The following is a 27,456-nucleotide window of genomic DNA, read 5'->3' as shown; positions in this document are numbered from 1 at the left end:
TTGTCAGGGAGATCAGGAACGTTTGTAGTATGACGGTTTCCAGGTTCTCTGTCGATTAGGTTGGGATTACTGTTGAGTAACTCCCAATCTTTTGGCCCTTTTCCTACTGTCATCAACAGTGGTTAAAATATCATCTGTGGTGGCATTAAAGAGAGCCTGTCAGTCGAAAGGTAAGTTCTCTATCTTGAATTTGATGTCAGGTTGCAGTGACAAGGACCTGAGCCAGGCATGACGGCGTAGAGCAATCAATGTAGCCATTGTCCTAGATGAGCATGCCACAGCATGACGCACTGTATTAATTTGCTGCTTGCTGACACGAGAGAGCTCCTGAAGGATGTGCGAAGCATGCTTCTGTGCTGCATCCGGTAGGGAGGGGATCAAGTTATTAAGTTGGGAGGTCAGATTGAAAGCATATGTCGAAAAATAGGCCAAATAATTGTGAATTTTGGAAGTAGCAGTGGTAAGTAAATAGATCTTTCTTCCTAAAGTGTCCAATTTCTTCCCTTCCTTTTCAGGTGGGACTGGGTGTCATGTTTGTTTGGATTTTGAGGATGAATGCACTATCATGGAATTTGGTGCCGGATGATTGAAAAATTTTGATTCAGGAGCATGAATTTTGTAGAGGGATTCAACTCATTTAGATGTCGGTTTGTCCCATGCCTCTTTCAAGGCTTCCAAGTGAACTGGAAGCATCGGAAGAAAAGAGCCTGCCGGCAGGTCTGCATGTACTAAATCGTGGACTACATCCGAAACAATAGGTGCGTCAGTAGTCAGTTTAATATTGAGTGAACTTGCCATGTTGGATAGTAGATCTAGGTAAGATTTAGAACCCTCTGAAGGTGAGAGGTCAGCAGGTTTGATGATGTCGGAGGCTGGTGAAGGAGGAGCTGAGGTTGTAGAATGGGAGGAATCCGATTGTTCCGCTTCAGATTCTTCCTGAGTTTCAATGGGTGTATCAATGGGCTTGGTAGGCATTGATATCTGTTTGGTCAGCAGGGGAGGCTGTTCCGCCTGTTGCTTAGGAGAGACACAGCACACCGAAGTCGATCTGGCTGGAGACAATAGTTTTGATACCATAGTGTAATGCTTAGGACGTTGATAGGGACTTTCACGGGGTCGATAAGACACGTCCTCACGGTACCGAGGATGATCCTCACGGTATGCATGCTCCCGATGTGTAGGATGATAAAGCACCTCACGGTACCAAGGGTCTTCACAGTACCGATTCTGTTGGGAATCCGAGGAAGGTGATCTATAATACTGTAGGTACCTGCGAGGAGATGGTGATCTAGACCACGATGGACTATAATAGTAATAGCGTTCCCTATGATGACTTCGAGATCTCTCGGCTCGGACTTGAGTGGATGGCTCTCTCGGTGTCAAGGGTTCTCTTAAGAGTAGAGATGTGGGTGTCGCTATCTATTGTTTGCTAGGCGTCCGTCTACTAGATATCGAAACTTCCCGGAAGGAGTGTGCGCCGAGAAGGTTAGTCCGCTGACTTCTGTGTGATTCTGGAGATTTGGTGTCGAGGATATTTTCTGGCAAAGACCCATGAAGTGATGGGGACCGAGAATGGATATGGACGACCTCGAGAGGTACGGTATCGATGGGCGCCGAGACCTCCAATGAAGTCGGTGCTGTCTGTATCGAGGCCGAGGTGCCGACAGTCAGGTGTGATGTAGAAGTCATGGTGGGAGACTTCGAATCCGAGGACCTATGGCCCATCTTAGATTTGGTTTTCGGTGATGTCGAAATCGAAGGATCTTTAGAAGTCAATTCTGTGCGATGTTTCTTTCTAGAATCGTCAGACTTTTTTGAGTGTTTCCCGGACTTAAGCTTGCTGGGAACTGAAGCCAAGGAAGCTGCCAGTCAAGCCACTTCCTTTTGAGTAGATAGGGAAGATGGCGAGGTTTGGGATCCCAAAGTATGGGACATAGTAGGGCGCAGTGACAACTCTAACAAATGACTTCTGAGTCTAGCTGCGCGGTTTTTTCTTGCTTGCTTTCCAAATTAACTACAATGCAGGCAAGTGTCGGTACGATGAGCCTCACCCAGGCAAAAAAGGCATAAAAAATCTCCGTCGATGAGAAGCACCAAACACACTTCTTAAAAGTGATTTTGTCTTTCCCTTCCATCCTCCCAGGGGAAGGGGGGGAAAGGGAAGGGACAAAGGTAGAAAAAAGGTAGAAAGATCTTTTTTTTTTATAACGATACCGGTGAAGTTGGAGAAGACTAAGACAAACGATGAGGAGAAGAATGCAGGAAAAACAGGTGAAGATCGCAGTGAATAGAGGAGACTCAGCGAGGTAGGTGTATCCCGGGCGGCGGTAAAGAAGAAACTGGGTGGGTGAAGCGCCTCCCTCTCGTCTAGGCATGCGCAGTGGATGCCTCCTCCTTGGGACGAGAGGAAGCGCGTGCCAAAGTTAATGCTCTAAGATGGCTTTGAATTCTCCGAGGTCAGGATCGATCCTGGCGGATAACCCATGTGTGGGACTGCACAGAGACCACAATGAAGATGTACAGCCTCTTACTTGATGCTTTCCTGCCTAGCTCCAGAAACATTGGGACTTATTTTGGTAATTCTGTATTAAGAGATAGTTACACTGTACATACTCACAAGTTATTGTTCTGCCAGTGCTGAGACTTGGTAGGGAAAATAGTTCTGGCAAGGCACAAATGAATCACTCAAACTAAGGGCTGGTGATACATTTGGTTACTGATACTATGGGATAATGTAGGCTACTCAGACAAATTCACTTTCACTCTTTAATGTGATGAAGAATTTGTTGTATCTTGAAAACTTATATGCTAGTGAGAGTCTCATTTTTATTCTAATGCGGTAAGCATGATTTTCTTGTTTTCCTTCTTTCATTAGAGAAATCCAGTCTTCATAACTTCAAATAAGCCTTAAAAGACTGACGTGTCTTTATGGATCAAGGTACACAGGACAACAGCAGACTCATTTGTTAAACCAGAGCTGTCACAATTATGTATAAAGCAGGAGGCAGGACTAATTTTAAGAGTTAATGGGGAACCCAGGTGAGGACAACTGAATCCTCGCTTCTCCCATTTCTTCTTTCTACGTTGTGCCTCCTTCTTGGCAACTCCTGCCCTAGATAACATCCTTTTGTCACCAGCTGGACGGAAAAAATAATTCTGGAGATAAGTTGCAAAGAAGCAAGACAGTGGAGAAGTAAGGCTTTAGCTCCATATACCCATTTTGGTCTGGTGGCCTCCTCCTTTATGTGTGATCTGGGCAACCCCCTAACCTTTTTTTTAAATAGGTCTGCTGCCATTACGTTTAGTTTGTGTCTCAATAACAAGCAAGTTTAATTAAGGCAAGATGTTCCTGGATATTTCAGAATTTTCATAAACAGTTCAAGGAGGTAGGTTATAACCTGTAATTCTGAAAACTCTAAACAACAGTTTTCATTCAAGTGTGTATCTTAAGACATCTGTGTGTCTTAAAGAGAGGATCTGATTTTTTAAAAACCACTTAAAACGCTATGATTGCCCTGGAATAACTTTTATAATGCTGTTTAAATGGCATATAACACACACACACAGCATGAGTGTCTGTACCTAAATCAAGAATGGGGTGTCCAAACACATGCACGAGAAGCAAATATCCAGTACATAAACCAGTTACAGACCTGGAAGACATTGGAGAGGTCTCGAAGATTGAAAATGTAATGGAATTTAATCGCTGTGGGCAGAAAGTTCTGAACCATTATCTGGTGAAGCCATATTGCTGCCTGGATCACAGAACCCCCATGTTTTAGAATCAATGGATTAAAGGAATGTTGCTGGAAGTGGAAATCAAGGATCTTGCTGTAGATAGTGCTTAAAGCATCGGAGGATGGAAAGTTCATGGCAAACACTGCAAAATGTCTCTAAAAACATGAAGGACAAAACATAATTTTGCTTGCAATATGGTTATCAGTAACTAATTATAAACAGATGATTACTTTAAGATAAAAATGAAGCTGAATAATTAGGGTTTGGCACAAGTTTGCTGAAGCCATTTATTTTTCAAACTATTGGCTGAGCCCTCCCCCCAGTTCCCTAGGGAAGGAAGGAAAGAGCCAGAGCTTCCTTTGCCCAGTTCCCTGAATCCCATGAGAGAAATACAAAGAAAGCATCTTTAAAACTAATGTGTGCTAACATTTTAAGCATGTTTTAAGTTTTTAAAATAATATATTTATGTTTGTCCATGTTCTTTATAAAATTTATCTCTCTGCGACCTAATCTTAAATAGGTACACACATGGCCCAGCACGACATGGCCTGGCCCACCAAGGTCTCATTTATGTTAAATCCAGCCCTCATACCGAATGAGTTTGACACCCCTGCCCTAGGCTGTAGTCTCCATGACTTCCTTAAGAAAGCCTGACTTCCTCTAGCTACCCATTTTTTGGCATACATTTACATGCAAACAGATTCACATTTCCACTAGCATTCTACAGTTGGCACTACAGGAATGTGTGTGTACAAAATGCTATCAAGTTACAGATGACTTATGGCAACTAGGGATGGGCACAAACCAAGAAACAAACCACAGTTTGAGCACGAACCAAGCTGGCTTGTGTTTTGTTTGGTTACATCATTCCCAAACCAAAAAATGAATCACATTTTTTTCCATAGTGGTTTGTTTAATTAGTTTTTGCAGTTCATTCTCCAGATAGCCAGGCACCAATTCAGTCAATTCCTAGGCAACACTGGGTTTGAACTTTTGGCCAGCCCTAGAAACATCCAAAGCAGTTGCCCATATCTTGATTAGCAGCTCTGGGAGCCAACCACAGGGCTCCAATTCTGCACTATGGGAGCAGATTATATACCAGTATACTACCACACCCTGACTCTGGAGGGTTTTGGGGGGTTTTTTTTGCCATCATCTGGATGTGGAGCAGGTGTCATTGGGGTGTGTGTGTGGGAAGGTATTTGTGATTTTCCTGCATTGTGCAGTGGGTTGGATTAGATTATCCTGGAGGTCCCTTCCAACTCTACAATTCTATGAAATGAACTATGAACCAACACAAACCACCATTTTCCTGGTTCATGCCCATCCCTAATGGCAACCCCATTCAGTTTTCAAGGCAAGTGATTAAGCTGAGGTGGTTTGCCATTGTCATCCTCTGCAGTCTTCCATCCAAGTACTAACCCTGTTAAGCTTTTGAGATCTGACAAGATCAGCTATACCTGGGGTGGCCATACTTGCTTAACATAAGAGGCACACAGAATAAATGTCAGATGTTTGAGAGCTGCAAGACAAGAACGTCAGGTGAAGGAAGGAAGGAAAATAGATGGGGAGAGAGAGAGGTGGAAAGAAAGCAACTTCAAATGCATTCTTCAAGCCACAGCTGGCTTGGCTTGGAGAAGTGATTTAAAGAGACAAATGCCTTCTCTAAGCTGGCTGAAGTGGTGGTAGGGGCTTTGAGAGCCACACAATATATATGAAAGAGCCACATGTGGCTCCCGGACCACAGTTTGGCCACCCCTGGGCTATACTATACCATTTCATATCCAAGGCAGGAATACACACTAGTTTTTAAAACTTGTATGTAGCTTCTTTACAATGTCTGAAGTTCCTTTTTACAGGTATGTTAGTCAGCTCTAGCTGAATGGAAACCTAATGTGCTCTATAGTAAAGGAGCTAATTGTTTTTTTGTGGCCCCCTAAACTTCTGTTGAGCTATTCTTTGGCCTTTTGCCCATCTGAATTTGAAACCCCTACTGTAAGCAATGTACATATACTTTACAACATTTGTAACCATACTTGGAGTCGGGGGTTGATTGTGAAGCTGCCAACAGTTGGGTTCATACAGGCAACATACTGACAATTATGAATTTCCTTTACAGTTAACTTCTGCCTATCATACCTAAGAGATGAAAAACATGGTTTAAAATATAATTAAATTAAATTAGAATTAAATTAGAATTTATTAATAGCTAGAGTATTACAACTGGTAATGACACAGAACTCATTTACTTTTGCAGATGGCTTGAAGCTACGTGTCCACTTCTAATGTTCCATTAAAACTTAAGCTAAATAATTTCAGAAAAATGACAGTTTGGGTTGGATCCAGAAGTGATTTCTGCTGACAGAATGGACTTTCATCAGTGGACAGAAATTTCTCAAGTCACCCTTCCCATGGAAGCCCAAAATGTTCCGCAAAATGCTGCACCAAGTGGACACAGAACCCTAAAGGACAGAATGAATTGAGGGGTCTGCAGCTGAAGGAAGGAACTGGCAAAAATTACCCTTCTATTAGCAGGAATTTAACGCTGGAACTAAGCCTTGTGTGTGTGTAAAGCACCATCAAGTCACAGCAAAAGGTTTTCAAGGCATCTGAGAAGCAGCGGAGGTTAGCCATTGCCTTCCTCTGCAGAGCCTTCCTTGATAGCCCCCCTTTCAAGTACTGACCATGGTTAGCCTCTGAGATCTGATGAGATTGGGCTATACCATACAACCCTCCCTCCACAGTACTAAGCCTTAATTTCTAGCAACGAGATGTTGCTGTATGGGCAAATTAACAAACTCCAGTTATATGGGAAATCAGAAAAAAAAATCTTATGTTTCAAACCTACATTCATTTTTTTATCACAAGCATCACTAACACAAGAGAAACATTTTTTCATATTTGACTCACAGATTTAACAAGCCCAAGTTTGAGACAGTCACTTACCAATGCCCATAATCTATATGTTGCCGAATGAGTGTGTGAGGCTGAACTGTTCCATACACATCCACTTCAGGCATGTTCATATCATCAATAAAATAAATCAGCTTCTTGTTTCCCACTGGACCATAGTTACGGCCAGCTTTTTTCTCCAAGGGTTTCTCAAGAATCCCTAAATTGTATATCAATTTGTTAGAAATATTAGTATACCATACTCTTGAAGTAGTTTCCAGCAAATGAAAACATGTGGTAAAATATAAAAGCACTACAGCTGAAAGTTAAACCAAGCCAACAGTTATACTGAAATAGTAGTAAAGAACTCATCTAAAAAAGGATGTAAAAATCACTAAAATGGCAATTAAAAAATTATGTTAGTCCACCTGGGATAGTGTCAGAAACAGTACTGTTGTTGTTCAGTTGCACAGTCACAAAAATACAAAAACAAAGACACCTGATAACCTGAAAATGCCCAACAAACAAAACCTAGTACCCAAAATATTGGCTCTGAGGTCAGGTGAAGAAAGCTGAGGCCATTCTAAAGCTGAAGTACCACAACAGAGAAGGTTCTATCCTTAGCAGCCACCCATTTCATGTCTGATATTAGGAACACACAGAGCAATTATGCAACATAAACATTAACTGTTGGGCAGAGGAGGTGGTCCTTTGGACACAGGGGAGGAGGCGGTCCTTTGGGCACTTTTAAAGACATAATCTAGAACCACAGTAAAAAACAGCGCTTTGACTTAAGTCTACGGTCAGATGGCAAAGTCCTTTAAATGTTGGCAAAACATATTCTGCACAGTTCTTGCTGCCAGAACTGAAATTTCTAAATTATACTCAAAAGAAGCAGTATGTAAATCATACCCACAGTTATCTTACAAGAAGAGTACTTCATTGTGTCCATACCATGCTTTTCAAGGAAAGGCTGCAGTTGGTGAATCCGTTAAAGCTGACTGAAGATGTACCTCCCCCAGATGGCACCTGCATATCCTTCTATAAGCCTGCATCTAACAGCACCCTTGATATATGAGCCCATCTCTTGTATGGAAGGGGGGCTGCAATGTTCCTTCTAAAGTGTGGAGTCTTATGAGCAAAAATTCTATTTCATGAGCTACTGGCATTAAAGTTGCGAGCTACTGCATAAATTAGCTTGCTTTGGGGCCATTTTTCCTGCACTAAGACAAAAATGTGTGAGCTAGAAGCTAAAAAACTGTGAGCTAGCTCACACTAACTCAGCTTAGAGGGAACAATGGCTGCAACCCCATCCAGAATAGGCTACATCCCAGCTCCTTGACTCGGACTGATCAACATAGCCGAAAATGTAACTATTCCAACAATGGGCAGAATAAATACAGAAATAATTTCCTTAATATAAACATAAGGACCTACCCTGACTAGTTTCCTGAAACAGCATACAAAAGTGTTACTCCTTTTAGTGTTGTCACTTTAAGAATGGCCTGCCCGCACCTCTGGCAGCAGGCTACCAAGAACTACCTCCTGTCTGGAAACAGGATGCTGTATATGTTGTCTGCTTGCCAGCGCCAGTGGACTGAAAGTAGCAGGGGCAGCCACGATATCTGGTAGCTGGGAGAAGTCAGTTTAGTACTGATAAAAGGTGCAGAACCATGAATATTCTCTTTCTTGCCATGCCATTCCTTTCCTTCACAAATCCTCAGCCCCAATGTGGTGACTACCACCAATTTGTTGGGGGTTTTTTTCAGATAGCTAGTCACACTCCCAAAAGAGCACATTTTATAATTAACATTTTAACTTCTTGCTAAGATACAGCATTAATTGAATTTTTCTTATTAAAAATGATTAACACTTTACTGCATGATTTAGCTTTCTAGTACCAGCATAGGAGGCTCTGTGATAATCCTAACTTTTAAGTTCCTGCACTAATAATATCAGGCCTGATATAAGTAAGTCCCACGGAAATTAACAAAAGTAGCAGCAGTTTTTGATGGCTTATACCAAGAATCAATAAAGCATTTTTATATGTCATAATTTGTTCTCAGGTTCTAACTTTGAAGTGCCTACACCAACTTACTACTATAACAACTATCAAATATGCCTATTAATTGCTGTAGATTAGCCTTGAGGGCAGCTAAAATTTAAAGTGCTTCTCTCCCTCACCCATACTCAGACAAACAATATAGGAAAATATCTCTGAATAAGAAACACAGAATAAAAGAAAAAGATTTTCTTGGTGAGGAATATTTCATAAGCTCTATTAAGTATTATTATTGTCCTAATACTAAAATTGGGTAAGCGATGTTTTAATACATAAAATACTTACTGTGCTGTAATAATCTTATTAAAACAGCAGGTAAATCGAGTGAGTTCACTGACCTCTCCGGCAGGTTTTAAAGTCTTAGTGCTTGAATTATAGTTTTTAAAAATGGTATTAACTAGCGGTATTGCTTGCTGCTGCAATGCTTTTTAGCTGTGCCCCACGGGTATAGCATGAAGAATAATAAGATATTTGAGAAACATTCAGAATTTATACATGAAAAAATTGTGAGGGCATAAGACACACCATAATCATGTCAATAAAATGTATTCCTCACTTTTTTTTTGCCACAGAATGTAAAATCTTTGAATTTACTGCTACAGCCAGGAGGGACAAGCGTGTAATTGCACATGCACGTTTGCAGCTTTCAGGAATCTTTCATTAACCAACAAAAAGATCAACACTGCATAAATGTAAATAATTTAAAAAAGAAGTGCAAAAACTATATGTAAAATTTAGGCCAACACCACAGAAAAGGTATCTGTGCTGTTTCAGGGACCAGCACCCTGTGTTCCCCACAACCACAGCTTCAGACAGAACTACATATTGTATGTGTATAATGTTTTAGGAAATTTATTACAAAATGTAGCTACTGGCACAGTAATGCAAAAGAAAAGACTGGAGCAGAAGCAGCAGCTGGTAATTCCTATCAAAAGCTATTTTACCCCTTGCCTTGGGAAAATTTACAGATGCATATTAATTTCCCCAGCAATCAAAACAGCTGTTTGCCACTGACAATACTCAACTGTAATGATTCCAGAGCTAACATACTCATCATACCCTTACATCACCCCAAGCATTCCATAGCCTGGTTTTGTGCTTTGTCTTTGCCCTAGCCTTAGGGATGGCTGTTATCAGTACTCTTCCTTTTGCTACTGATTAGCTTCCAAATCTCCTTTGCCCACTGTCTGCACACCACCGTCAAATGTTGGAAGAAGAAAAGGAAAAAGTGGGATCATAGGCTATATTGCTGTTATAACTGAAAACAAGTTTGCACTTACCTGTAACTGATGTTAATTGAGTGCCTTCTGTGCAGGAAAACACTGGGACTGCACATGCACACAGCCAGCCTTGGAGAACTTTTTAGCTAAATGGAAGGGTGGATGCACTCACTTACCTCAGAACGTGCATGCCATTTCTTGCCCAAACATCGCATGTCCCAAACATCTGTCTTGCTCTCAATAACGGTTTTTGAATGTTATATTTTAAACTGTATTTTAATTGTTTACATGTTTACTGAAGTGTTTTTATGCTCACTACCTTGTGGACCCTGATTGGGTGGAAAGGTGGCATAAAAATGTTTTAAATAGAATAAAATAATAAATAAGAGAGAAGATTGGCGTTGCTTCTGATTAATTCATTTTAATTAATCTATTGAATCATTATGAGTTATAATATTGCTCTTCTCTTTTTTTTGATGATTTCTGAACAGTCATCATTCATTTCACACAAAGCCATTTGTGATCAACTTACTTTGTAGTGCAGCTGATGTGGTGTAATAGTTGAAGGGAACTCTGGACACCAGGAAATCCTCAGAAAGGCCCGCAAGGCGTTCTCCAATAAATACTGTTTTTCCCACTCCAGCGTTTCCAACAAGCATCACAGGCTTGCTTTTCTCCAACAGCAAATTGGTAAAATATTTGAGACATGTGGTCTCCGATGTGTGAACAAGGACTGCCTGAGGTATAAAAGGAAAATAAATAGTGTAATTTATATAAATATGATGCTGTCAAGACCCAAGTTCAACCATGACCCTTACAGGAACTTTGAGACCATCAGTTTCTCAAGGCCAAGCTAGACAATACCATATCTCTAAGTTTTCCATGGGAATGCAGTACTGTTTTAAGGTTTCTTTTTCAAAACACCAGGGGGGGCAATTCTGTTGAGGCTCATGGTGCAGGGGGATGAAGGCCTTCCTGTCTCCCCTACATGATGTTTTCAAGACCCAAAATATGCCCACCTGAGCAACTCAGAGGGCAGGAAGGATGAAGACATGACAAATGGAAAGAACATGCCACAGAACTAATTGCTCTCATCCATTAAGTTGGTATTTGGATGGATATTGTAATGTGCCCATAAACCACTAAAACTTTCAATGGTTACTCCTGTCAGTTCAACAGAGGAAGCAACTTATATGCATGCATCCTTTTGAGTCTACAAGACTCCATCCAAGCAAGAGCAGCAAATTAGGCAATGGCAGAGAAACAGTGGATGCATTTAATATGGATTAAAGACACCTGAAGAACCAGGCACAGGTCTCCAGGATCTCATCTATCTGAACCCACTGTTCACTGAGATATATGTAAAAATTAAAATGGTATTTGTAGAAAAATCTTCTATGACACAAATTTTATCAGTTGCTCAGTATTATTTTTCTCTCTCCACCTACTAGCTAAAAAGCACAGTCTAAACATAATATATGTGCAAAAACAGTTATATTTTAATAAGAGGTATTATCAGAAAAAAGAATTTAAATATTTTGAGTCATTTTATTAAAATATCTTAATCCTACTCTTCTATCAGAAAAGGACCCCGAAAGCATGTAAAATCAGTTACAAGGCAGAACAAATGATTAAAAACAAGAAAGCAAAACCCTCACTGCAAATAAGGTGTGTATATATATATATATATATATATATATATATATATATATATATATATATATATATATATATATATATATAATGAGTATACCTGCATTTTAGAAAAGACTATACCTGCAGGGGTGTATCTGGATCCAAGTCAACATTGACTGTTTTGTCACTCCAGGGCATGAATCTCTTGGTCTTTGAGTCAATATAATAATTAAAGATTGTGCCATGTGATGGAAATTTTACAACTTTCATCTCTTTCTGCCACCAGCGACTGAATTCTTCTTGATAATTGGACAGCTACAAAATAATGTGTTTTGGTTTTTATGCTTCTTATGCTATGTAAAGACATAATTAATTGTCTCATGTAATACCTTGGAGCACATGTCTCAAGTCTAATGGTGATTTATAATTCTTTAAAGTAATTTAAATTGATTATTCATTATTTTACTACTATATCTGATATTTTACTACTATATCTGATAATAAAGTGGGTGGCTGATTTCAAGAGGCTCACAAGAGGCTCAGACAGGGTGCAACAGCCTACCTAGCAGACACACACTCAGAAGCTCTACTAGGACTGCAGTCACACGAGCAGTTCAAACCAATATTGTCATGGTACCTTTGCATATGTAAAAAGCATGTTCAGACAGCAACATCTGCCTTCTGTGCCCCAGTTGTCAGCATCCAGGTCCATTCCATCCTGGAAGGAGAGTTTGTCGGCCCTGGGGAAAATCTAGTAATGTATGCCAGAGCTTCCACACCACTTTTTCCAATGTCTGAACAGATGCTTGTGAACAGATGCTGGATGGGAAGTGTGAATGGTCACTTTTGCCTCTGTCATGGATTTCTTTGCCCAGTAGGGATGTGCACATATGTGCATGCATTTCCATCCCCCCCCCCCAAAAAAAATGACACTGTGCTCTGTGGTTGAAGTGCTAGTAATATGGATGCTTCTGCACAGGACCAGCACCCAGAGGAGCTGCTTCAGGGTGTGTTGTCTGGGTGCTCCTTCCTGTGCTATTTAAACCATTACAAACAGAGGCATGGCCAGATTGCACAAAGCCTCCAGTGTGACTGCAGCCAAAGTGTCATATTTCATTCCATCCATGGGTCTACTGTAGCTTTCTTCTACTTAGCCTTTCTGTCTTGTACAATGTGTTTCCTGCCTGTCATGATCCCCTCTGACCAGTGACTCAGAGTCTTCAGGTGAGGAGCCCAAGGAACCAAACTTAGTGGGTGAGGAAGACCAGAAGGATCAAGGAGGACCTGGCACCACTGAGGCACCTGCTGATAGTGGTCCTTCAGCACCAAAGGCCATCAGGCCTGAGCCTGCCAGGGAGGTCTTGCCACCAACTTCTGAAATAGTTAACAGACCTCTGCTGGGCAGAACATAAACCTGTGCACACAGTCCCTCAGAGGATGTTTCCACTCTGCAAGAATAGCAATGGCAGAAGGCCCAGGCCAAGGTGGCCCAAAGAAGGCAAATTGGCTAGATGGCCAATTTGCTAGATGCAATCCCATCCCAGAGCCAGAGAATGAAAACAATAATTCTTTGTATGATCCAGGCCAAAGCACGATGTAGTTAGGAGTTCAGCACCTGCCAGCAGGACAGCCGAGTCTAATAACTTCCCAGTCTATTTAAGTCAAGGCTTGGGAAAGCTGCCTTGCTGGATCAACCACTCTACTAGGTGTAAGCTTATGTGTCAGTTTCTTGCCTCCAGTTCAAGTTCCTGGCTGCCAACACCTATTGATGCTCCTAAGTCTTGCTATCTAGAGCTGAGGGCACTGCTCCAGAGGAGTCTTGACTGGGAGAGCCTGCAGAGCTGGGGACACTGCCCTCAACAGGAAACAAGAACAAGGAGCAGCACTGGCATGCTGGACAGGCACTAGGTCCCTGTTCTCACCCACTGGAGCAGCTGGCAAGTTGCGGGGGGAGTCAGTGGCAAATCCCCAGATTTTGTAAATTAGTCAAAAGAAAAAAAGAAACCTTTAAAAATAGCCTGATCATGCTCCAGGAAGCATGGCATGTTAAGAGCCAGTTCAAGCAAAAAGAATACAGCAAGAGATATTGAGAAACTGGCGCTTGAATTTATATTGAGTTTTATATTTGGTGATTCTGGGTTATAGAGGTCTTCAAGATGGGAGAGTCCTGAAGTGGGTTGCAACCATTTGGGTGCAGACAGGGCTATAACTCAAGAGTGCAACAATGGGAAGGAGCTACCATTCAGACCCTAGTCTGATTATGAGTCTGGAAAATTTCTTAATAACAACTAGAAAAAGAAATGTATAACTAAGAAGGGGAATGCTTGTTTTGAGAGAAAATATAAGAAGTAGGACATCCCAGAGAGCGTATGTTGATTAAGCTTGCTGCCAGTTGTGCTGGATAACACAAAACAGGAAACAAAACCAACAATGGTCTATTAGCACCTTGAAAAAACCAACTCACCCTACCCTACCCTAACTAAGGAGAAGGAAGGAAAGAAGAGGAAGTGATAAGTGGGGTGGGGCCTGTTGTCTCCCAGCCAGTCAGAAGCCTGAGGGGAAATACTTCTCCTTGTTACTGCTCACTCTGCTCATGACACCCCAATACAGTGAAGGCAAGGTTCTATCTTGAAGACTGCCCCATCATTGGAACCACTGATCAAGCCCTTGATAATTTACACAACCTTGAGGGAGCTAGTAGTACATGGGGAAAATTTCCAAAATGTTTATTCCTCTTTTCCAGTGATTCCTCATGGACCCTTTTTAAAATAATACCAAAATATATCAAACTGAATTCAACTGGCTGGGCTACTTCCACATTTTCTTTGCCCTTAGGTAAATGACTAACAAAAAGCCCCATGGTGCAGAGTGGTAAAGCTGCAGTACTGCAGACCTAAGCTCTGCTCATGACCTGAGTTTGATCCCAGCAGAAGCTGGGTTCAGGTAGCTGGCTCCAGGTTGATTCACCCTTTCATCCTTCCAATGTCGGTAAAATGAGGACCCAGCTTGCTGGAGGGAAAGTGTAGATGACTGCGGAAGGCAATGGCAAACCACCCCATAAAAAGTCTGCCTTGAAAACGTTGTGAAAGCAACATCGCCCCAGAGTCAAAAACGACTGGTGCTTGCGCAGGGGACTACCTTTACTTTTTTAAATAACTAACAGTGGATCCCTTCCCTCCCATAAACACTCCCAGAGGCAACTGACTAGGGTCTGTTCCTCTCCTGGCTGGGTATCTATAGGCAACAATGGTGGGTACTCCTCTTCCTCACTAGTTCCACTCACTTCATCTTCTGGTTCCATTCAGCAAGGAGAGAGGATGAACAAGAGAGCTGGTAGTGATGAGGAGGAGGACCAGCAGCCATTGATAGATGGGCCCAGAAGAAGAGGCAAAAGCAGCAGCAAGCATTCAGTAGCAATGCGGAACAGGCTGTTGTAGATCCTCTGCCAATGCATGGCCCCCAGGAGATGCCTTGCAATGGTAAGTCCTGTTTCTGGGGCTGTTTTCTGACTCTCCATTGGCTGGATTTTACCTTTTTCCCAATAAAGCTTGTTATGTGGTCATTCTGCTGATTCTCGCAATTCTTACACTGCACGTATCACCAAGCACGAGAACATTTGTCTGAATCTATCACTAAGTTACTGGATTCTGTAAACTACTTTACACTTACCTGATCCTGAAAGAGTGCCCCACCAAAAGCCCACACACAAGCAAAACCAAAATATGTCTCATACAGTTCTCTTGGACAATCAAAAGACACATTTTCAGGGGTCAGCAAACAGTCAAGGAGAGAACACAGAGTCTATAAAAAGGAAATAATTGTGCACATTATAGCCACAAGATTGTAATAACAATGTACGTCACATTAAAGCTTCTTTCAGACATCATGAAATAAAACTTGCAGCATCATGTGTCTGTGACTGTAAGCTGTAAGATAACATGCTTCAATACAATTATCTATAGCCTTTCTGCAGAGATGAGTTCAAGTCCACTGCAAATGTTCAGGTGGATTCTTTGAGCAACTAGCAGTGGACAGTGTAACTCTGACTAATCTTAGGAAGAAAGACAACTCCCTATCTTCTCCTATAATAGTTATGCCTCACTTTGAAATGAGTTTTTAATAACCATATTCCAAAGATGATTAAAACATTCAAGCCTTAAAACCATGTATCAAAATTATTTTGCAACTGAAAAACACAAAACATCGAGACATTTCAAGTTAGTAACTCAGTACAGGGGAGAAGGCTTCAACCTAACCCCTTGCCATGCACTCAGTCATCTGTGTGTGCATGATAGCGACTTTTAAAAAATAACAATCCTACAGCTCAGATCACTAAACTCCCAGTATCTCATCTGGTTTGGACCTCATGCTCCAGTATTGTATTTAATGTACAAAAATGAACTGATTTAACCTTTTATTTTGTTTTGAATTTTATTTACTTCCCTGTACTTTCAGCATTTAATTAATTTAGGAATGCCAGTGCATTTATCTTGAGAAAGCCTTTATGGGAGGGATGGTACATAAAATGGAAGTATTTACTGGCAGCCTGAATCCCACAGCAGTACAGCAGCACTGACAACTGCAAGCCAGCAGTTTAAATAACTTAAGGTTACAAAGGGAATATGTTACAAAAGTAATAATGCAGTTTGGGCACATGCCATTCCTGTGGAGGGGAAAATACCATATTTATTTAACCCCAGCAATAGAAAAAAACCCCACTCTACATCTTGTGGTAAAAAATAAATTTTGCAAAGGCCTTTTTATCTTTCTGGAAAACTGAAGTTATATCTCTTCTTGTTTTCTGAGCAATGTAAAATATTTGATGAAACATTCAAGGAAGGGGGAAAAACACTATTCAGTCTCTTGGGTAAAACAGTAATAACTTTTAGCTAAAATTATAAGATGTATGCAATTTAGCTGACATCTACTCTGGCAGACATTGCTAAGTGTGTTGTGTTCTAATAATTCATGCAGACTAGAATTCTGGTATATAGTTATTATCAGTACTGTAGCTACTTATTAATGCAGTTAAGCATAAGAAGCTACAACTCATGAGCCAGACTAGAAGAAAATGTTGAACCCAGCTCACCAGGATCTCAATCATAGGTCTTTAGAACATTGTTTTCTAACATCTGCCTTTAAGCTCCAGCTTGAAACAGAAGACGCTACTGCTTAACTGTTACTTGAATTTACATATGGTGGAAAAATTAAATTTGGTGAATAAGAGACATAGGCTATTATATCTACAGAGGTCTCACATTTTGGGGGGTTCCAAGAAGTATTTATTTTAAACTTGGCTCAAGCATTTCACAATCTTTATGTAATTGGATGAAATGAAAGGCATACCTGAACCATGCTGTTCTCAGTGATAGGTATGACCGTTTTAAATTTTGTTTTGAGTTGATCAAAGCATGGAGGAACATATTTATCAAAGAGAATAGTCAAATTGGCTTTTTCAGATTGATCACTCCTTCTTTCTATCCAGCTTGCAACATACCTGAAAAAGAAAAAAAAATATGATTTCTGGAACTTCCTGCTTGTAGACATCAACAACTTCTGTACTGAAGAAGAGACTGGCTGCTTGGCTTAGAAGTGGTATCTTGTGCATAGTTCTGAGCCCAAGCAGTGCAGCTAGATTCAGTAGCATCATGTGAGGCACTATGTTTGAGATGACAGGTATTGGGTGCCAGGTGCCTCTTTGCCCTATTTCAGTCCTCCATGGCAAATGGGTGGCCATCATGTGTGTGGGGCATGATGCCAGAGTAGGTGGACCACTGGTCTGCTCCAGCAGGACTCTTGTTAAGTTTTTAAATGGAACTGGCTCTGGGTTGCATGTGGCTCATAGGCCATCTCAGTAATAGAATACTGATAGAATACAATCAACTTCCTGATCTGTTGTAGTATTAGAAAGTGACTAGAATTCCAAGAATTTGCAGGATTGTTCAAAATGTCTGTGTCAACCTCATGATATATTACAAAAGAAATTTATGCTATAATTCCAAACAGCATAACACTTAATGGTATAGTTTTTATTAGTTTCAGAGGAGTCTGTGCTAAAATAGTAATCTCAAGGCCAAGGGAATTCCTCCTGAAAAATCAACTTTGAAATGGAAGTTTGTACAACTATACATACTTAAAAGCAAGTTCTATTCATTTTAATGAAAACTGCCCAGAAAGAAATCTAGATGGATAACCATGTTAGCCTTTAGTAGAAAAATTAAACAGGAGCCCACTGACACTATAAAGACTAACAAAATTTATTCCAGCATAAGATGTTCTTAGATCTCACATCATCAGATGCAATGCCTAGAAAAAGTCATGCCCCAGAGCAGGCTTCTCATACAAAATGAAGTTTGTGAATTTATTGTAAATAATCAAGAATATAACAAGCCGCCTTAGATCAGAGATCAGGTTTAATAGGCAATATTGTTCATTCAGAAGGTCTTAAGGATTGTGAAATGAAGATTAGTTTAGAGGTAGTATAAACCTGAAGAGTGAGATAATTACTAGTAACTGTTACAACTAAATAATTTAATTTAATTTTTAGATTTATATCCTGCCCTATCCCACAAACGGGTTCAGGGTGATTTACAACAATAAAACAACAGAGTTAAAATAATATTATAAAAACAAACATTACAAAACAGGAACAGCACAATAAACAATTTTACAGACATAGGTGGTAAAGAACATGCGGCTGATGGTGAAATGCTGGGGGGAAAGAGAGAAGAAGAGATTGGATTTATACTCCGTCCTTTGCTACCCAAAGGAGTCTCAGAGTGGCTTACCATCTCCTTCCCCTTCCCCTCCCCACAAGGCACCCTGTGAGGTAGATGGGATTGAAAGCTCTGACAGAAATTGCTCCTTCCAAAACAGCCTCGGACAGAGTTATGACTGATCGAAGATCACTCCAGCAGTTGCATGTAGAGGCGTGGGGAATCAAACCTAATTCTCCCAGATAAGAGTTCGCACACTTTACCTTTACACCAAACTGTATAATATGAATATATAATGCGGCATAGTTGATACCAAATATGGATGTATTGGCAAAAATTTAAAGCAACTCTCAGTTAGAATAATTAAAATGTATAGCAAACTTCTACTGCAATAACAAGAACACCACCAAATGCAACCCACAGTCCAGTAAAATCCAACTGAAATAAGTCACTGCTAGTTTTGGTTTTATATTTTTATAAGAAAGTACTTACGGATTCCAGCCAAGATCCTGCGGATTTACATACAAAATACCTGCTCTAGATACGGTAGCTGGAGTGGCAGTTTTTAAATGATGGATCTCAAACAGTAGTCTCATTGTTGGAGTCAGAGGAATCCGTTCACTGCTAGCAAGAGTCAACACCTAGGCATTAGCAGCAGAGAGTCATGTTACCCTGCCAAGAAAATCCATGGCACATTTCTGATGATGAATCAGAAAAATGCCACCAGTTCTGTACCTGCTGCAAAGATATAATGTTACTCAGACCTGATGTATTCCAAAAGTGAACTGAATCTTTCAAGTAAACTGTATCTTTCTATCCATCTATATGGGAAGGAAGGTCTCTGAATTCACTGCGAGAGGTAGAAATAATCTTTCAAGTAAACTGTATCTTTCTATCCATCTATATGGGAAGGAGGGTCTCTGAATTCACTGCAAGAGAGGTAGAAATAGCAGTGGTTCTCAAACTCTCAGTTCTCTTGAAGGTGGGTTGTAAAGAGATAGCAGGTGGGTGAGCTGGAAGAGACTCAGTGGTAAATTTGAGTTTGCCTGTGCATAGTATATATAATATCATTTAGAATTTTTTAAAGACTTCTCAACAGATTACCCTGTCATGGTACAACATGACACTATCTTAGACTTAGCATCCATACTCTGTTGTTTTAGTCACAGATTTAGTCTGATTTCAGTTACCTACAGTCATTGTACAAAACAATCAAATAAAATAATAAACATATGTACACTTGTTTATGCTATACAGGAAATCATTTAAGTTAACTTATATAACAAAGAACTAAATTTTCTTGTGTTACATATTCTAGAAGTTCCTTATTGAAACCCTAACAAAACTTACAGGCATCTTAAGACTATGTTGATGACTAATGCTTTGTGAGACTTCTGTAAAAAGAGCTTGTTTCTTCATTCTTTAGATTTGGAACCACAATACAGAAATAAATGCACTTACCAGACCAGTAACCAATGGATTTGAGGAGCTATCATAAAATTCTGAGGGCTAATTCACACTTTATGTCTTCATGGCACATTTCACTCACTCAGGTTCTGACATTCTGGGCCAAGTACCTGCAAGCTCAATTCACATATAGACTGCAATATGTGAGAGGCAGGGACTTAAGCTTTTTCTTCACTAATGCTTTTTTCCCAACTCAAAATGTCCTATGGAGCCAATATTTGCCCCACTAGGGAAAGAAAAAGATAGCCTGGTTGGGCTAGCATCCATGAGAACTTTGTAATCGGTAAATGTTCCTCAGAATTTTATAGTAGCTCCTCTGTTCCCCCAGTGATTGACCCTGTAGCTGCACACAAAAAGGGAATACCTGTTCTACCAACAAGCAACAGAAGGGGAAATAGGGCGGTGCAATAATGTGAGAGCTGTCTAACAGGAAGGCACAGAATGTTCTTGTCTCTTGCTTACCTTGTTATCATCCATAACAGTATTGAGTGACTCAATCCACATAGGGTCTATGTCGCCATCTAAAACAATCCATTTTGGCCCATTATGGGTAATATTCACTTGTTCTCTCAAAAGAGATGAAAAGAGACCTGCAAATTTTACATAGATTTTAACAATGCTATTTCTAAATAATGACACATAAAGCTTTCCAATAAGGACACAAAGAATCCTGGAGCATGCAACTAAGTGTCCCCATGTGGCAACTGGAGCTTCCTCAATTTCTTGCTGCTCTGACTATAGGAAACACATATTTCAACTTGGATACCAAGACCCAAAGGGCTAGATCTCTTTGGGGGATTATCATAGATTCTGAAGTCTGCATAGATCAATTCTCACTTGTGTTGTAAGGTTGTCTGGTGGAATAATGTCATCTGCTTACCCAGAACCACTTCCAGCATGTCTTGAACACAGAAGCATGTGAAATGGACATATTTCAAGATAGTTCTTAAAATCAGATGAGAGTTCAAGTAGACCTTGCTAAAGCTTTCATTTAAAGCGCCCTGTGTGCATGACCTGTTTGCATGCTGAATCACTGTGTCAGGAGTAACAGTGGACACAAGTGAGCTGGCTCCACACTCATACCTCCATGTAATCACCAAGTTGTCTGTATAGTGCAAATGCATGGAGGAAGTACCCTCACCATGCCCCTCTCCCTATGATCAGCAACATCTGGAAAACAGTCACTACTGAAGTTTCAGAAACACCACATCCAGAAGTCACATATTGCAGCTCCCCTGGGACTCAGCTACTGTAAGTCAAAGGATTAGTTGCTTGAATGCTCTATCATTTGAAAAGCACTTGCATACATTAAAGTAGAATGGCAGGGGATATCCAACCGCTTCTAGGCAAAGACAGTTTACCCATGGGGATTATTCCCACCTTCAATCTAAAGCAGTAGAGAAAGACTATGATTCATAGATTTGTTCTGAACATCCCTATACAGAAAATTTCCACCCAGAGAGGAATCCCCGCACCACAGGGAAAAAAAAGATTGTGCAAAATTTCACAGTAAAGAATATAAATGGATCCGCTACTTGCCATCTTTCCATTCCCGAGTAGCCTGATGTATAAAACCAAAAAGTTCATCAGTAGTCACAGCTTTGGGATTCAGATCGTTCCAAACAGGCTTTAACTTCATGTTTGTATAAGTCTTGTTCAGTGTTCTCAGAATCTGGAGAGTCACAAAACTCCCATTACAAAGTCAAAATATTTACAAGATTCCAAGAAAATGTTATTTTTTAATATTGATATACAATGCTGGTATGCATAACCTTACTAAATGCTTTGACTTATTGTTTTGTTTTTCAGCACCCTGTTTCAAAAGTAAATTTTGGAGCACTTCAAGAACAAGTAATGCACATTTTATGAGTCCAAAGGGAACTGTACTACTCATTCTTTATGATTCCTTTTTCCAAATGACACCTGGACGGAACCTGAATAATGAGTCCTAATTCTGCAATCTCTTGCCTAATCCTGTGTATGCACACCTATTCCACAATCACCACTTATGTCCATGTGTTTTGCAAGTTTTTTATTTCTTCAAAACCCTGCAGAACATGTTTGACCAGAAAGGCCAATGAGACAAAATAAAGGGGGGGGGGGGGATACCACAGACAGCAAATACTGCTGTGATAGTAAGGTATGGGTTAACAGAAAACCAAGGAAAACTGAAGACGCGCAGAGCCTGCGTTAGGTGACCTGAGGGTGGGGGCCAGAGTGCTCGGAACTCTCAGTGTGAGATTGACAGCTAACGGCTGAGGCAGTCAGTTAGTGTCTGACAGAGCCGGAGAGAGTTAGAGCCTGTCAGAGTCTGAGAGAGTTAGTGCCTGACAGAGACTGAGAGAGTCAGTGGACAACAGAGTCTGAGGGAAACTGCTGAGAGGGCAGTTGATTCTGAGAAGGAGCTGGGGCAGTAGCTAAGGAGAGTCTTCGTGAGAAGAAAAGCTGACTGCTAGCTCTATAAAAACAGCAAGGGGCTGTGTGTGACTAAAAGGAAGAGTCACCGTGAAGACCTGAACGGTCACAGACACATATACATCTCTTAAGAACTAGAGAGGTGGTTGAGGGAACAGATGTGGGTCTAAGAGTCTGAAGGGCTGGGAGTAGAGGCTCCAGTCAACTTGAGAGACTTGGCACATTACACCCAAGAGGCCAGCCTTTGCTAGTGTTGGAGAGTGTATTATATGTGAACTGAAAACCTGAGAGACCTAAGAGAAAGAAAAAGTTATATTAGAAAGCCTGAAACAACTGAGCAACTTGTTAACTGAGTGAGATACTTTATAGCCCGTGTATATATCACGCATATCCCCAGTTGAAGACTTTGTATTGTAATAAATTTCTGTGGTTTGTTTTAAAGTTCTCTGGTGCCTATAATTTGGGAAAACTAACAAAGCTGCTGCGGTCCCCTACGAATTAGAATTATATATCTATCTGAAAACAAAAACCCCGAAGAGACTAGAAGAGTGAAATCCATATCATACCCAACCCTTTGAGTTCTATAGTCCTGAGGTGAAAGTTTAAAAAGGAAGAACTCAGGAGAAACTGAGGGGCTGGGGTAGCCATAAACAGCACATAGAAGCGATCCAGTGGTACCGTGAGGCGGGTGCTGTTAGAACTGTGCCACTTCCAGCTTTCCTAAAACTAATTTCTGTCTCTAACCTCTAACCTTTAAGAGGAAAAGAAATAATAAGAGAAAAACAGCCAATACATGGAATGCAATTCCCAATGCAGAATAATTGCAGGTCTCAGAATGAAATTAAGTACCTTATACAGAATGCTGTATAGGCAACTTCAGGGGAGCCTCTGCATCCCCTACAGAGGGAAGCAAGCATTCCAAATTATGAACACTCTTTCTAAAACACACACACACCTCTATGTAATTTGCAGATAATTCTATCTTTCCTATGAGGGTGGTCAGCCAAAAGAAATTAGGAGGATTCTTTCACCAATGCAATAATTACCAAAGCTGAATTTCACTTGATAGCTTGAGTCCCAGAGAAGTATTGGTTTGTTTTCATGACTGACCTGGTCACAACAAGTATGTTACCAACTGAGGTTATACTTAAAATCAGAGCTGATGGGATGATTGAAAAATACAGTCAATCTTTAAACTCCAAAACTTGCCTGTAGAAAATGTAAAAGTGTGTTTTACCTCGCTCTTCCCTGTGCCTGCATTTCCAACTACAAAGACAGAATGACGCACTGCCAGCAGCTCCTCAAGCTGAACAACCTGCCAAACAAAATTAATACACAGCCAGTGGTTTTGTTTTCTTGTCCTCCCATTACCACTAAGACACTAATTACTTCCCACACAGTAGTTTCTCCTCCCATCCTCTCCTGTAGTCAAGAAACTGAACTGCTGCTTCTCCAAATAACATCAAATTGAAGAAGGTGCATTAGTCGCCCATGGCCTTGTGCCCAGACTAGAATTAATGAATGAACTTAAGAAATAAAAACACATCTTTCCCCACCCTTTTTTTTTGCTATTAATTGAGCTATGTAACTACATAACTATAGTCCAGTTAAAATGAACCAATTACATCCTATTACTAAATGCTTTAAGACAGGAGAACCAACACTTCGTGAATAAGTTTAGCAGTGTAAAGGTAAATGTTTAGATAACTGTACTAGCTAGAAAAAGGTGCTTCAAAACTTTTTGAGAAACTGTTTTGCTCAAGATGTCATACATGTCCCCCCACCCCTCTCTGTATCTGTATGAATTGTTCTTCTGTTGACCTCCACAAACTTGAAGCTGTGATTGATGTAAAAAGGCTATATTATTCAATGAACTTGGCTTTGATATGCCAATGATGCTATGGATCAGAGAATAACTTCCCCAAATGGTGTTCTACAAAATTACTGTCTTCTTTAAACTGGGTGACCTTGTCTGCATGTGCAGAATTAACATGCCAGGGAGCTCTGAGCAGGGGGAGTACTGCACTGGCATGCTAACAATAAATGTGTAGCAGGTAAAGACCAGGCTTAAGTGTAAAGCCAAATTAGACTTGATTTAAAGTACATCCACAAATTTCCAATAGGTTAAAAAGCTATCAATTTATCTGACAAAGAGCGATTCAATATGTGTAGTCATATTCATTATATCTTGTATAATAACTTATCTGAAAATAAAGTATCATCCAAACAGACTGCCTGTTTGTGAAAGCTGAGATTGTTGGAACCGTCAAAAGAACAAACTCATTTTTATAACTGAAATCTCTGTGGTAAGTTTAATGGAGCATTAAGGATTTGGATATGGTATACATGTTTAATAGCTGGTAGTAGTATTTATTTGTTTTCTATAGATTCATTGGAGTCTTCAATATGTGACTTGTTTTCTATAGATTCATTGGCAGTGTTCAATAATGTGACAGTGGAAGATTCTCTGAAACAGAATTTGATGAATTTTGAAATGTGGAAACATACCCAGGAACTGCATAATATTCATTCTTAGAAAGAAGAGATTGTCCTCATAGATTGTGGACTACATCTTTCAGACACTAGAAACTTCATGGAGATTGATTTCCTTTGGTAGCAATATTTCATTGTTATTGAAGAAGAATTTAGACTGTTTACCTTTAAGGAACACTGTAAACTTTATTGGGAATGAGAAGTTGAAATTAAAAACATGTTGGATGATACTTTATTGTCAAATAAGTTGTTATACAGGATATAATGAATATGATCTGTTGAATGACTCTTTATTGCGATATAAATTGACATTTTTTTGCCCTATTGGAAATTTGTGGATGTGTTTTAAATCTAATTTTTCAACCCTTTGCATGTCACTGTGGTCTGCCTTTTTAAAAAGTGAGCTTCCAGAATTTTTCTTTCTATATAATATAATAATAGAGAGCCAGTTTGGTGGAGTGGTTAAGTGTGTGGAGTCTTATCTGGGAGAACTGGGTTTGATTCCCCACTCCTCCACTTGCAGCTGCCTGGAATGGCCTTGGGTCAGCCATAGCTCTTGTAGGAGTTGTCCTTGAAAGGGCAGCTGCTGTAGGAGTTCTCTCAGCCCCACCCACCTCATAGGGTGTCTGTTGTGTGTGTGGGGAAAGGTAAAGAAGATTGTGACCACTTTAAAAGATGAGATGTGGAAGGATTTAATTGTGCAAGCAGATTTAAATTAGCTTGCCAAATCTACCACAAGGGAGAAAAGGTCACGCAGACTGTAGTTAGATTGGTCTAAGGGGGCTTCTACAGTGGACTATAGGCTGGCAGAGTAGACAATGGCAGCACCAGACAATGGCAGGACCAGAGCCAGTTTGGTGTAGTGGTTAAGTGTGTGGACTGTGTGAGAACTAGGTTTGATTCCCCACTCCTCTACTTGCACCTGCTAGCATGGCCTTGGGTCAGCCATAGCTCTGGCAGAGATTGTCCTTGGAAGGGCAGCTGCTGTGAGAGCCCTCTCCAGCCCCACCCACCTCACAGGGTGTCTGTTGTGGGGGAGGAAGGTAAAGGAGATTGTGAGCCGCTCAGAGACTCTTCGGAGTGGAGGGCGGGATATAAATCCAATATCATCTTCTTCTCTTCTGAGATGCACAGCTACTACTGTGGGAAGCTAGTAAGTAGAGAAGCAATCTTAACCCAGCTCAGGCATAGTTTAGAACTCTCTCACATAGATCTATTATCCACAATGTGCTAGATCTCTAGTTTGGCTTCTAATGTGCCATATGACTTCTGCTTCTGCAAATATGAGAGCAGGATCTATATTAGATGAGCTTTGTTTGTCATTCTTATCCTGTTATCTATATTGAGTCCTGCAGCAACTCTCATCCATCTATGCAACAGACAAATGCAGTTGTGTTGGCACAGTCTGAATGCTGATAGGACCAATTCTTCTGCAAGACTCTCCTAAATCACAAAGGTTATTCTGTCTTTCTCTTCTGTTTTGATGAATAAAGGAACAGAGCAATCAATAGGCAAATCATAAGTACAAGCGTGCCCTGATTCTTATCCTGGTGAAACATGAATACTTTAGTACTGTGGTAATAAGAATGAGTTACTTAAGGACACTTTAGAAAAGCAGCAATAAATGCTCAGATAGTACAGGCTACATATATTTACTGAAACTATATATGTAAATGTTGCCTGTACATTTACAGCATTGTGTTTTGAAATTGTAGCACTTTCAGGACACAATAGGGACATTGTAATGTACATAAGTTAACCTTCACATCTAATACAACCTGTCTGCAATTATTTTGATTGAAATTTTTAGGGGGTGTAATTAAAGGCAATGGATTATTTTACTTTGAGAATAAAGCTCTCCTCAGGCTGCAAATGAAGCTCCAGGGTAGATTGTTTAACCATCTGTTCAAATTGCAGGTCCCTCTTCCTCGGAACATCCAGAGCTGGAAATAGGTCACTGATCAGACCCATGAAAATTGGGCTATCATCTGTCACTATCTTAGGCAAGTTGAAGTCCCTCAAGGCTCGCATAAGTACCTGGAAAAAGAATAGTAAACCATACATGTTATAATGCAAGGGCTTTCAATTGGCTGCCCTTGAAGAGAATATACTTGTGTACCGTACAACAGTAAAATTTCCAGTCATTTGAACAGAAACAGTCACCAGAGAAAGTAAAGGCTATAATCAGCTACATCTTTACAAATTCCAGATCAATACATACTTGATCTTCAGGTCTAGTCTTGTCTCCTCGCTTCAGGGAGCCAGCAACTACCAAGACCGATTTAACAGCACGAAGACCCCAATCATAATGATCCTGTGAGAAGTTATTTAGAAAAATTAAAAATGAGCACTCATGAGTCTCTGTTTGGAAGATATAAAAGTTGTCATTGATAATGGGCAGAATCCCACCATCCATGTACAGAAGGCAAATTTACCATGATCCCCTCCATAGCTTCAGCTCCCCCTGTCTCCCAGAAATATCACTTCTGGGTGGTCTCAAGTTCCATGTAGAGGAAAAGCCATGAAGGCTGGAATGAAAGGAATGAAACTGCCCCTTCCCTTCAATGCAACACTGTGTGTAGAACAGAAAGCAGAAGCTATTCCAACTCCTTGTTTTTTTCACAATAAACCCTCCAAATCACACTGCTGTTCCTCCATGTGGGTCCTGAAACCCCAAGACAGATACCTCCAGGGATCAGAAAGAGCTGTATCAATGGAGAGGCACATGGGAGAACTATACCTTCTACAAAGAATGGTAGGATACTGCCCACTGCATTCTTAAAATATGAGAATCCATGGGGGTTTTTTGGATTCAGAT

At 40.5% G+C, this 27,456-nt stretch overlaps 1 protein-coding gene across 1 annotated transcript in view; it reads right to left on the bottom strand.

Moving 5' to 3' along the window:
* The window catches only part of DNAH11 (dynein axonemal heavy chain 11), a 279,382-nt gene that overhangs the window by 152,978 nt on the left and 98,948 nt on the right, over window positions 1–27,456 (bottom strand). Inside the window, exons 37-49 of the mRNA XM_060247705.1 lie at window positions 26,860–26,952; window positions 26,481–26,675; window positions 23,383–23,460; window positions 21,270–21,402; window positions 20,193–20,320; window positions 18,756–18,904; window positions 16,894–17,044; window positions 15,217–15,348; window positions 11,689–11,862; window positions 10,445–10,649; window positions 6,685–6,850; window positions 5,775–5,877; window positions 3,654–3,893 (exon numbers count right to left, since the gene is read on the bottom strand). Coding sequence (XP_060103688.1) covers window positions 3,654–3,893; window positions 5,775–5,877; window positions 6,685–6,850; window positions 10,445–10,649; window positions 11,689–11,862; window positions 15,217–15,348; window positions 16,894–17,044; window positions 18,756–18,904; window positions 20,193–20,320; window positions 21,270–21,402; window positions 23,383–23,460; window positions 26,481–26,675; window positions 26,860–26,952 — 1,947 coding nt within the window. The remainder of the gene's footprint in view (window positions 1–3,653; window positions 3,894–5,774; window positions 5,878–6,684; window positions 6,851–10,444; window positions 10,650–11,688; window positions 11,863–15,216; window positions 15,349–16,893; window positions 17,045–18,755; window positions 18,905–20,192; window positions 20,321–21,269; window positions 21,403–23,382; window positions 23,461–26,480; window positions 26,676–26,859; window positions 26,953–27,456) is intronic.

Source organism: Heteronotia binoei, chromosome 10 (genome assembly GCF_032191835.1).
Source record: "Heteronotia binoei isolate CCM8104 ecotype False Entrance Well chromosome 10, APGP_CSIRO_Hbin_v1, whole genome shotgun sequence".
NCBI lineage: Eukaryota > Metazoa > Chordata > Lepidosauria > Squamata > Gekkonidae > Heteronotia > Heteronotia binoei.
Note: the sequence above shows the minus strand (reverse complement) of the source record. Positions and strands in the feature narration are given on the sequence as shown.